At 39.5% G+C, this 13,438-nt stretch overlaps 1 protein-coding gene across 1 annotated transcript in view; it reads left to right on the forward strand.

Annotated features, from left to right (window-relative positions):
- Nucleotides 1–13,438, forward strand: part of CSMD1 (CUB and Sushi multiple domains 1) — a 1,946,356-nt gene that overhangs the window by 1,374,390 nt on the left and 558,528 nt on the right. The window contains exon 11 of the mRNA XM_054023823.1: nucleotides 3,513–3,616. Coding sequence (XP_053879798.1) covers nucleotides 3,513–3,616 — 104 coding nt within the window. The remainder of the gene's footprint in view (nucleotides 1–3,512; nucleotides 3,617–13,438) is intronic.

A 13,438-nucleotide genomic window follows, 5' to 3' on the forward strand; every position in this document is an offset into this window, starting at 1 on the left:
ATGTTGGTGTAGATTGTCATATAAATTCTATACAGGAGTTCAGTCTCCCTAAGAAAAAGTCTCTATCTACCAAAGTTCTTTTACAGAAAGATTCTTGACTGGGTAAAAATGCACAAATTCAAAAGCAAAAGTTTTCTTTGACTTCGGGCTTTAACACATAGTCTGCTCCCAGTGAAACCCACACAGTGCAGAGTCAAGACACAACATGAGTAAGAAAACTCCATCTGAGCAATGGTAGAAAACATGCTTGAAAATCAAAATGATAAAACTTGTTTGATCAATATAAATAACAGGGATGACAAACTGACCTTCCAAGTAAACAACCTGAAGGATCAGATTAAAACAGTAGAGGATGGAGGCTTTGTGGTCCTATCACACCCATCCCATAAAGGAGCAGTAACGAAGTCCTCCAGGCTTCCTAGAGTGGCTGGGGGGGGAAGTAGCCAATCAGAGAGGTGGCAGGGAACAGCCAATCAGGACCCAGCGGGCCCATATAAAAGGAATTGCAGTACCTGAGAAGAGGTGGTTGCTGCTTGGAGCTGGAGGAGTAAGGATTGTGTTCCTGGCTGGCTGAAGGAATGGCAGGACCATGGACAGATCAGTTGCTGGAAATCACTGGGAGCAAGAGCAAGCTCCTGGCTGGCTGTTGGGACTGAGTAAAAGACTTCAGCGATAAAGGTGAAACATTTGTGGGTCTGCGGGTAAGTGGTCCAGGGAACTGTAGCAGCATAGTGACTAGTTAAAAGGGATGCAGAAGTATGTGGCTGCTATTCATAGGGTCCCTGGGCTGGGATCTGGAGTAGTGGGTGGTCCTGGATCCTTCCACCAACTACTAGGGAGGGGAGTGTTTTAAGCCCTGAGGAAGGGAGTTGAGAAGGGGCTGAATATATTGAACAGTAAATACCTCCAGAAGGAGATCGGATGGTTTAGTGGCCCATCTGGAGAGCTGGGACTAGAAAGGCCCAGAGCAGGTGAGGACAGTGTCTCCAGGGAGGAAGCCCTGGGGATATGGTCCCATACCAGAGCTGGGAATTTTTAAAGACTGAGCCCGAGGAGGGCTACGGACACAGATCAATGGATGGGTACTGGGATAGGCCTTTGTTGGACTGTGTATCCCAAAAGGAGTCTGTTTTGTTTCACATACAGACTGTGTGTGTGACTCGGCTGGAGCACTGAGTCATTGAAAACCCACACGAGAAACCTCCAATAGAGGTCACCGCAGACTAAGAGAGTGCAGGCCCATGCACCAGGCCAGGGAGCACTCACAAGATATCCAAGGTATCCTAGAGTATCTGCTATACCTGAAATTATCAGGCCTGCCATTGAGGTCTCTGACGGTGCACCTTGTGGTGATCTCAGCTATCTAACCCCTGGCTTGGAACCATATAGCAAAGAATAGGATATGATGGGCAAAGACAGAGCAGTCTGTTTCCTTACCTCCCATTCCTTCATGTGGCCAGGAAACAATGGGAAATGGGTGGAAGGTAGGGATGTAAAAGGTTAACCAGTTAGCATTAGGCTTACTGTTAACTAACCTTAACCGTTAACACCAGTGGCCACGCGGCAGCGGCAGGGACCCCAGATTTGGCTGTGCCGGCCTGGTGGAAGGGACCCAGCCCTGGCTGTGCTGTGCCAGCCAGCCTATGGGACCCCAGCGCAAGCCAGGCCTGCAGGACCCCAGCCCGGCCGCACCACACCGGTCATCTGGAGCAACCCCAGCCCTTGCTGTGCCGCACTGGCAGGACTCCAACCCCAGCCACGCCAGCCCATGGAGCAGGACCCCAGCCCTGGGTGGACCAGAGTGTCCCCAGACCCAGCTGCCCTGCACCGGCTGGCCGGAGGAATCTCAGCGCCCGCCGTGCCAGGCCATCCGGAGCGACCTCAGTTAACAGTTAACCAGTTAAATGATATAATTTTAATCATTTAACCAGTTAACTTTTAAAATCAATATTAAGATCCTAGTTGGAGGTGGGAGGTTTTTCCCAAGCCTTTTTGAGGAGTGGCTCAGAGCCATTATTGTGGTTCTGTCATGTAGGGGGAATACTCAGGGTATCAAAGCCATCAGCTTTTTAGCTGCCTTTTCCACAATAGTGGCACAAAATGGCTGTTGCAAGAGCCAGCACAGGTGCTGACTTTCCAAAGTGCCAGGGGATACTCAACCTGCGGCTCTGACCCAGGCCCTGCCCCCACTCCATCTCTTCCCCCAAGGCCCCACTCCGCCTCTTCCCATCCAGCTCCGCCCCCTCCCTTGAGCATCCTTACTCCCACATCCTCCCTCACCGCCTCCTGCACACCATGAAACAGCAGTACGTGGTGGGTGGGAGGGACAGGGAGGTGCTGATCCATGCACAGGGCTTGCCAGCGGGCAAGAGGCACTGGGGGGAGGGAGAGGTTCTGATAGGGGGGCTGCCAGTGGGTGCCCTTGAGCACTCATGGAGTTGGCACCTATGGGAGCCAGGATCTGACCCTGATACTGTTGTTAGTCCCAAAATATAAGCAAAAAGAGCTCCCTCCTGTAAACAAATTTTCATGGAAATTGGATCAGAGGTTGTCCTGGTGTATCCAATCATCATCAAGATAAGGAAACAATGAATAATGTATTGAGACAGACTATCTGCTGAAAACTTGATATACAGATACAGGAAGTAAAAGGAGTAATATTAGTGACTGCAGCAGACTCTGACACAGAGCTGTAATAAGGTCCTAATTCTGGAGTCATATTTTTTGTGGAGCTTTATGAAAAAAACATTTCTGTACTTCATACTATGATTTTCAATGGAATACGATAAATATACAAAATTTTTTGGAGGGAACACTTTTATTTTCTTTCATTACGATTGTAATTCCTGGAAACTTTATATTGAATACTGAGTAAAATCAATTTCTTCATAAGACCGTCTATGTTAACAAATTTATAGACAGAGTAGTTAAGGAGTTCTCAGATTTCTCTTACTGATGTACGTATACCCTCCCTTACCTCGCTCTCTCATGAAGTGGACAATCTTTAATAATATATGTTCATCCTCATCTCCTTTTTTATTTTATATTTCAACTGAAATGGAAAATATTCTGTAAGGTATTTCTGAGATTTTCATATGTGTAGTTTCCAAAAATGTGTCAATATAATGATATTTATTGCATTCTATACTTTAGATTGGCTTTCTTTTATGTCCGTGTATATTGTACTTTTCCAATGCTGAAAAATCAGTATCTGTATATAATAATGATAACTAAAATAAAGTGTTATTTTTACTTATTAACTTTAAAAGCTATCAAAGGATATTGCTACCCTTAATACATTTATCTGAAGACTTCTTTCTTGTTATTAGATAACATGAAAACCTTTATTTTTTTGTAGGTCTTGCTCAAATTTAAATAACAATAATTGAAGTCAATGGGAGTGAGGACTTCAGGGTTTGACTCCAGAAGCTAAAGCATTTGTTAAACATATTGCAAATCACCTAATCTGTAGGATATAATTTAATTAAATATGTATCTTTTCATTCTAATAGGTCATAAAGCTAGCTTTTGAAGAGTTTGAACTGGAAAGAGGATATGACACCCTGACTGTAGGGGATGCTGGGAAAGTGGGAGACACCAGAACAGTGTTGTATGTGTAAGTACACTTCTTAAATAGTTATGGTTTTTATTTATTATCATTCACATTGATTTTCTATGTTCTATATATATTAAAATTAGTGACTCAGAAATATGGTTTGCTATGAGTTATGCCTGTTAGATCACAAGTCTGAAACCATATCACTGAACAGAAGCTCAAGAATTCATGTACACAAAGCTAAAAGAGAAATTTAAAAGCAATAAAGTATAAATAAATCTTACCACAAAAAAGGAAATGGAATAAAATAAAATTTTGTCAGCCTTCCTGAGTCATGTATCAATAGTGGACATTTGCATGATGGCAAAGTGGTAGTCCTTTTCCAAACACTGTATCATGTCTCAAGATTCCCGAGTTTATGCCAATTTTTAGCAAATCAATGCTGCAATCTCTTTTTTAAAATAATGTAAAGTCCCACCATTTGTAAGGGAACTGCTGGTGAGTCAGCTACAGTGGAAGATATATGTGCACAATCTCTCAAACGAGAAAAAACAGTTACCTCTATAGTAACTGTTGTTCTTTGAGATGTGTTGTGCACATATACATTTCACGATCCTCTCACCTCCCCCACTACTTTGGATATTACTTAGACGGCAGTACAAAAGAAAGGAGAAGGAGGCAGCAGCCATGCCCTTTTTATGCCCTTGGTTCTGAGCATGAGTAGAGAGGGGTGGTACCACGGTCTAGTGATACTGCTGACAAAAGTCTCCAACTGTAGTACATTGGGTGTACATACACCAACAGAGGAATGTATATGTGCACAACTCATCTTGAAGAACAGTTATTGTCAGTTATGTAACCATATTTTAAACTATACACATCCATGATTTGAATCATAAACAGGTGAAAATGGAATGTTACAAGTTCAAACTGAAATTTCAAGTTTAATATAGTACAAAAAATCAGATAAATTAGCCATGCATAAATATAAAAACTTCTATTTTTTGTTTCAAAGCCTGGGATGTGGTGTGTAAGCACTAGATATAAAGGGGCTTTTGATTAATAGGATTTTACTGTATCTGACAACTTTTAAGGCATTTATAAAACTTTCCTACCATAAAGAATGAAGGTAAAGTATTTTTTTAAAAAATAGATGTATATCACAAGCAGAATTTCTATAGCAAGGCAGGGAGAAGATGAGTCCAAGAAGTCTACTAGTGATCTTACTGTGAAAATCTAATTTCCTCCCCTTTCCCCCCCCCACCAATAAGGTGATTGTTTTTATGTTTAGTGTGGAGCCTTTGTGCTGTCAGCATATGAGGTAACAGCAGAAGTCTCTTCCTTCTACATCAAAACGCCTTAATTAGTTAACACCAGGAATATTTGAACTACACACAGCACCTTGCATTCAAATCATAAAATGTATACCACACAGCCCAGTGTAACTGATCTTTCTAGAGAATATAAGAAGGGAGAAAATCTTTCTTTCAAACAGTTCTTTTCAAAGGCACAGTTATTAAAATGTGGGGCACACCAAAAAGACACCGACTCCAAATAAATTCTGAAACACCTGAACTATTATCTATGTCTGAATAATCTGAGTCCTTCCCATGCTGTCCAACATTTTTTATGGCACTAAAGAGGCTCCAGCATTCCCATCTATCATGCTGTTTACTGGAATGGCCACCTTGTTGTGTTTTTATGAGCTTAGGTCATTAACTTACCACTGAACTCCCAAGCTGAAGGACAAGTGGACTGCTTTTTGTCTGGCCCATACCCTTTGAGCTCTCTGACTTAGGTGGCCCTACCGGGAATTAAAACTCCCACTGGCATATCTCTGAGTCTTGAGAACACACAAGCCTTCCCACCACATCAAGATGAAATCCCCAGGAAAGGCTGTCTGAATGACTTGTCTTATAATACTAATAATTGGGGATTGCTCTGAAACCAAATATTGTTCCTTAATATGTATAATATCTGGGTTTGAATCAATATTCTTAGTATCCTCAGATTTGGGGGATTCTGGAAAAACAATTGGGATCAGCTTTGATATATGACTATTGAGCTGAGCAAGCTTATTGGTGCCCCACCAATTCTGCTTCATGTCTTAGTTTTTCAAGCATTCGTGAGTAATATACTTATATATAACTCATTCTATATACCACTGAAATGCCATGATTACAGTGGTTTAACATTACCTGCACCACCACCAACATCTGGTTAAGACAGGAAAGGAATAATAACTGATTAAAATAAATTGGTAGTGGAAACAATATAATGGAATTGCAATTTCTTTAGGATGTTACAGTGCTTATTAAATCTATAGCATAGGAGATAATTAGTTTGATCCCCAAATTTTTATTATGACACTATTTGTGTAGTTATCAATCATCCACTTGCATCATATCCTGTCAAAACTGTATATTTAACATGCATTGTGGATTTCCTCCATTTTGTTTTAAAATAGGTGGATATAAAGGGACTAGCCTTAGTGCATTATAGACACAGTTACTGATTGTTTCATCATAATTGAAGGGGCTAATATCAAAATGTCAAAGTAATTTTATCATCAAAACTTTCCATTAGTTGGTGTTAATACCTCCTTTTGCAATAAAAGAGATTTGAACAGTGCCTTTCAAGCTTTTTATGATTTCTGAAGGAATGAGGCAGCTTACAGTGAAGCTTCCATTAAGGTGGTTTAATTTATAAGCTCTTAAAATATAATGCAAAGACCTTATGCTGAACAGGTTTCTCTGGGCAGCCTAAAGGCCAAATCTTTATGGAAGTCTCTTTAAAATATCACCGACAAAAACTCATGGTCATGTCTACCTTTCTAGAAGTGATGAAAGATCACTAGGTTTAGAGTCTTGATTGGCTAATTATGCAAAAATAAGAGCTTATCTGAACCCAAATAAAACTCTTAGCCTTTTGAGTCTTTCCTTACCACACAACGTATCTTCTGTAAACATACAAACAAGCCAGCTCCTCAAAAGTTACTGAATCCCAACCCAACTACTGGAATTGGAGGGGACGGGAATGAAGTGCCCACTTAATTGCTTCCCCTCACTGCAAAATGCATAAATGCTAGCTAATTATAGGGTGTGGGGAAAGATATAGAGCAAGATGCCTGTTCAGCACTCCAATGGAAAGGGCTACAAGGAGGGATTGGGATTGGATGACCTCCCTCCCTGACCCCAAAAGACTTGTACGGAAAGAGATGCATGGGAAGAAATAGGCTGCCAGAACTGTGAGCCATTATGTTACCACTCCATCTCAGCAAGAGTGAGTTTTGCTGTGGGTAAACTATGTCTCAACTTCCTGACACAGCAGCTTATCTGCCTTTAAAGCAAATGCTTCAGGACTCTGCCAGTCCAAACCTTGCTCTACAGGTAGCAATTAGTGAACCCAAATTCCTGAGTTTCCCAGAAATATCTTTCTGCAGTGTTCAGTCGCTCTTAGTGGACTGTCACAGAAATTATTAAGTTTGCTGCATCCAAAGAGACAGAGCCCAAACAGCCTGTTAGATTAGCTAAAGACTGCCATTTCAATTCTATATAATAGCACTGAGGTGTTTTTTGTAATAAAAGAAGAAATTTATTAACAAACCACATATGTTTAAGTGATTTCAAGTAAGAGTGAAAGAGCTATGAAAGGTTACAAATAATGACTTTCTAATGACTAAAACTTAACTTCAGCAAGTTACAATCTGTCTAAGCAGGTTTCTTACCTATATACTCAGTTCCAAAGATTTCAACTCCTTTGGTTGAAGGATCAACCTTTCTCAGATTTCAAGAGCTCTTGTCTCGTTTGTTTCTCAGGTGATAGAAAGCCATTTTGGCATCTATTTCTGCGTATATTTTCCAAAGTCCATTTTCTCTGTATTAAGAGCCAGAAAGTTTAATCAAAACCACTTCGGCCATTGTGAGAATGAGATTAGGAAAACTTACGTTGTTTTGCCAATATTAAAATTTTGTATAACAGTTTCATTAAGAAGGTTTGGAGCAGTGACTTAACAGTAGTGTGTGTCTGTGGGGGTTAGGGTTACTCAGCGATGGGAGTGGTGACTTTTACTGTCTACCCAATTTTGGCCAAGTTATAAGTCTCTGACTATCTCTGTTTCACATCTTCAGTAGAGGCTGGCAGCTAAATTCTCTGAAGATTTCATTTGCAACATGTTGCTGCCCAGGGCTGCAGGCACTGAGGAGAACTTTCCTTGTAATTTCTTCTCCTTTTTGCTGGGGGCCACTTAGTGCCAGGCGCCAACCCGAGATTGGGGTGAGCCTCTCTCCTGTGCTCTTAATATTTCATGAACCAACATATTGGGCTTCAATGCTTTTACACTTTTGGGTGGGATTATTCCTTCCAAAACTCTTGGATGTGTTTTATTAAATTTTAGTTTCATAGCTTTACTAATTCTGTCACATCATAAACTCTTTTCTGACTTCAGTGATATAGAATGATGAACAATTTTAATTGTTTGCTTGGTGCCAGTAGTATGAAATCAGGAGTTGGTGAGCCAAAACCCGGCACATTAAGTCATCTATTTTAAAAAGGAACAGTGTCTTCATGTACTAGTTTTCCATAAAATAAAGTAAAAATAAAAATCAGTTTTCTGCACTTGAATTCATAAAACTGCTATGATTATCTCCTATGTTCCATCACAAAAATATTTTTATATAATCCCTGATCCTTTTCTTCTCTTCATGCACAGTTTAGAAAACTAATGGAGGTTTAAAAAACAATCTCAACCTTCCTAATAGTTAAAGAACAGCTAAGCTTCTTCTTTTTTCTCTCTCTGCACATAGCTGGGAAACACATTTTAGTTTTAATTAATCTTATTTTTTATGGTATTTAGAAAAGGTAAAAGTGAGAAGAGTATGTTTGTTAGTTGGTTGGTTGGTTTGTTTTTTAGGGGTTGTAGGATGTGGAGGGAAGGATTTTTAGTGGTGTTGGAGTATTTCATTTTTTATGTTCCGGTTAGTTGAGTGCCTAGGAAGTTGGTACAATGAGACTCAAAGTAAAAATAGAGCCAAGCTGAACTGATGATATCTATGGACACTAGCTGCATATAGCAGCATCAACAGCAAAGCTTCAGAGAGTTAGCACGCCATGTGGGTGCAATTAAATATACAAATAGCATAGGTCATTTGTCACCTGTGAAGAATAGAGCATTACTGTCAAACTCAGTCTGTCTCTGTACAAGAGGAAGAATACTTGCAAAATCAATGAAAGGTCAGCCAGTCCAAGGGGGGAAATGCTTTAACGTATTGAGAACTCAAGAAATGGCTGAGACTGAGTTCTGTTAGAAATTTTTACTTCATAATGGAATTTAATATTGCTGATGTAGAGATCATTGACTTATAAAATTCTTAGCTCATTTTATGCTAATTGAGCATCAGTTTGAGTAATATATTTTTTTATAAAATCTCCAAGAATATACAGTTTTTGTTGAACAATACTGTACACAATAAAATAAGTCAGAGAATAAAATAGAAGGTAAAGTTTAAACCATTTTTTAAAAAGAATATGGAATCTTGATGGTGATTATTATAACAATGATAATTAATATTACAATAGCAGCCAAAGGACCTCAGTCAGGATTGGATCCTCATTTTGCTAGGTGATGGACAAATAGTAGACATAGTCCTTGCTCCAAATATCTTACAGTCTAATTAAGAGAGCATGCAATAAGTGTAACAAACAATAGGAGGGAAGTGGGCAAGGGAGCCAGAGGTTAAGCATAGGAATATCATATGGCTACATAGGCTAAAAATATAAACTTCCCCTTCATTCCCTTGCAACCTGGAAAAAGTGACCCTAGATTCACTGAGGTTTTATATTATTTCATTTGTCTTTGTTTTCCCTTCTGTGTAGCCTGTCCCCAACTGCCCCGCTAAGTAACATTACTAGTTCTTAGAAAACAAACCAACAAAATTATCCCACCTACTTCAGATATTAAGCTCCTTTCCTCTATATAAGCTCCCCCCTACCCCACAGAGTGTCTGCCTACTAGAGATGTCAGGATTCTCTTTCCTTCTATAGGTCCCAGCAGGCACCAGGTGCAAAATGGCAGAAAGTCCTGTGCTCAGTTATAGACATTGTACCTTGATATCACTGTGATTTGCAGTTACATAGGTGCCATTGGTGGCCTGCTCGCTACCTAATAGCTTCTTCCAAATCTTGTTATCAAAAAGGACATCATAGTGATTTGTAATTTAAATTGACATAGAAATTATCTATATGGGGGATGACTCACACCTGCTTTTACTTTGGTAGCATTTTACACCCTCTTTACCCAAGTATAAAACATTACACAAGGTGTAATGTGGTAGAGAATCAGGGCACAGATCAAATCATCCACCACAGAAATAAATTCCCCTCTAAGGCAAATATCTTGTTAATGTCTACTAAGGAATACTTCTTAGTTTGTTGCACTTCTGTGTACTCTTCTGATCTGTGATAGTGTCACTGATGAGATTCAGATATGTAAAATCAAATAGCAAGAGTAACTTCAAAAACCAAAACACACCTGGAAGTATTTCTTACATGGAGTTTATTTCCCTCCAGCACCAATTATACCCTAGAATTAACTTTCTCCTCATTGTTAACTGCCGTTAGCAGTAATGAGAGCTCAAGGGATAGAATCAGACCTCTTGTATAATATTTCAAGTAACAATTTCTGGGTTAGTTAGTAACTCCCATAGGCTCCTTCTAGACAAAAAGTGCTATACAATGGATTTCCTACTCCTTTGTACATAGAGTTTTGAGTCCACTCTGCTTTCACTACCTGCCAAGAAGTATTGTTGCTTGTGTTATTGCAGATGCAATCATCAACCTAGAACATAGATGTAAGTATTTTTTTCACAATACCTTTCCAAATTATTTTCCTATCAGAGTGTTCTGTATAGGGCCTCAGCCAAAGCCCAGCCATGTTTACCTTCAAAGTAAACATTTTCCAAAGAAAATTATTTAATATTTACTTTTATTAAATATATACATTTGACATGTCTGCCAGTCTACTGTGGGTTCTTTGTCTCTGGGCAAATTATGCTGTTAGAAACAGACCAATCACTCTCTAGATCAGGGTTGAACTTTTGATAAATCCTGTACTTCCCCCAATACGAACAGGATGTTGTCAATCCTCCTATATTTACACTTTTTTTAATACAGAAAATTCAGTTGATTTCACTTACATTTCTGAATCAGCTCTTTCTGTGGACTTTTCTCTTATGAGAAGGTTAAAGATATTTTCTCTTCTTGGAAGCATTTCATCAGAATTCCTCTGCCATCAAACAGTTTCTTAAAATGGCTGACCTGGAAAAGAAAGCTTTGTGGCTGGAGTAGCACTGTAGGCATTCTGTTCTCCTTCCTATCTCTATGTTGAGGGGAATTTAAAAAAAAAATCTTTTCTGAAAGTAAGCTTTTTACTCAGCATTAAACTATACCCTTAGCAACAGGTGCCTGACCCTAGACAATAGCAAGGAACAACAACAAAATTACTCTGCTTATGGAAAATCAACAGCTAAATTAGGCAGTTAATGGCAGCACCTAAATACTGTGAGCAATAGTCAAAATGGCAGAAAAAGAAAGAAATCTGTAAACTCATCTACACTATCAAAACAGAAAAGTAGATTACAGTTACAACCCCTTGAAGACTTTCAGCTACTTTCAAGACTGAGAAGTTTCCAGAGATGCAATCAGGCTTTTTCAAAGGAAGATGGAACCTACCCATCTAGTTGGATTTTGGAATAGAGGCGCCTTTCTCCTTAAGTAGGCCCATCTACACACCAAATTTCTAGTATCAGCCTAATCTGAGGATTAATTTTCCAAATGTGGTAAATGCCAATCCTTCTTCCCTAGATGAGACCTCTTTAGACTGCTGAGTAGTGGAAACTGTCCAGCAAGTAGAACTTAAACAATTCTTTGTAGTTACTTTCATAGTCTGCGTAACCTTATCTCTCTTGCATCTATTGAAGACATGAACCCTATTGTTAGTCCCTGAGAGAGACTGCACAGTTAGTACTTGCTATTTTTTGGTTGCTTATTCCAAAAAATTCCACTTGCTCCAGTGCTATTCTGAATCTTAAAACTCAGAACAGGGTTTACCAAAAGAAGACAACACAAAAATGAAAACATACACTTTACTGATCTTGCATTAACTACCACAATAATAGCTATGAGGAAGAAAGAGTCTTACATGTCTACTGAAAAAAGCTGCCTAACTGAAGAAAATATTTGGTCAGCCTCTGCTAGATTATAGATTATTTACAAGCCATTCCAAAATAATTCCCAGTTCATGGATTGTTAGGCCTCTAATCACCATCACACTCATCAAGATATTCATTAAAATAAGAGACACGAGCAAATAAGGTTTCATGTGCACACAAAGTTTCTATGAAACTCTTGACTCACTCAAAGTCAATTACCAGGTTTATGAATCTCTTGCATAGCATCTATTGCTCAGTCACTATGGTGATGGGCCCTGCAGAAAGTTCACACAGATAGAGAGGCTTTTCTTGAATGATACTTCAAATTATGGTGCCATAAAGATTCCTTAAACTTTATATTGGCATCCCAGCGCACAGCATTAGCACTACTCCTAGTCTTCTGATTTTAGTGCCGTGAAAACAGATTTTTATGTACTGTCAGAATATTGAAGAGCAGTGATCACTATAGATGGAAATGCCCTTAGACTAAGCCTGAATCTGCACTGCAAAGCAATAGGGCTCAAACCCCGGGTCCCAGCTTGACTGTGACTCAAACCCTCCACTGCCACAGGGTCCTAGGTCCCAAATTCTGAATCCAAGAGATTTGTGTGTAAATGGAGGGGGTGTTTGGTCTCAAGCCTGAATGTGAGGCTGAGCCTGCACTTGAGCATACCTTGCAGTGTAGACATACCCTAAAGGGATTACATCTCATCTCTTATTACATGAGGACAATAGGTACTCCAAAACAGAATCATGCGTATCACTTGACTTGAAATCAGGGCCATCTATCTAGCCACCATATAAATTCAGAACTCCTTATCAAATTGCTGCATTGTGCTTATGATAAATCTGACTATAATGTTGTCTATCTACATGATAAAAGAGAGCAAGATGAACCAATGTTTACAAGGAATTTCTCCCTTTCTTTTCAAATATGTAGAAAAAAAATATAGCTAGAATTCTCCATATCAAGGAATAAATCTGCCAATATGGACACAAGAACAAATGGATATAAACTAGCCATCAACAAGTTCAGGCTCAAAATTAGGCCAAGGTTTCTAACCATATGTCAAGGCTGTTTCCCCACTTTGAACTTTAGGGTACAAATGTGGGGGCCTGCATGAAAACTTCTAAGCTTAACTACCAGCTTAGATCTGGTCCGCTGCCACCATCCCAGAGCTAATTCCCTTCCCTGGGTAGCCTTGAGAGACTCTCCACCAATTCCCTGGTGAATACAGATCCAAACCCCTTGGATCTTAAAACAAGGAGAAATTAACCACCCCCCTCCTTTCTCCCACCAACTCCTGGTGGATCAAGATCCAACCCCCTTGGATCTAAAAACAAGGAAAAATCAATCAGGTTCATAAAAAGAAGGCTTTTAATTAAAGAAAAAGGTAAAAATCCTCTCTGTAAAATCAGGATGGGAAAATAACTTTACAGGGTAATCAAACTTAAAGAGTTCAGAGGACCCCCCTCTAGCCTTAGGTTCAAAGTACAGCAATCAGAGATAAACACTCTAGCAAAAGGTACATTTACAAGTTGAGAAAACAAAGATAAACTAACACGCCTTGCCTGGCTGTTTACTTACAAGTTTGAAATGTGAGAGACTTGTTCAGAAAGATTTGGAGAACCTGGATTGATGTCTGGTCCCTCTCAGTCCCAAGAGCGAACAACT

This window comes from Malaclemys terrapin, chromosome 3, assembly GCF_027887155.1.
Source record: "Malaclemys terrapin pileata isolate rMalTer1 chromosome 3, rMalTer1.hap1, whole genome shotgun sequence".
Taxonomy (NCBI): Eukaryota; Metazoa; Chordata; order Testudines; family Emydidae; genus Malaclemys; species Malaclemys terrapin.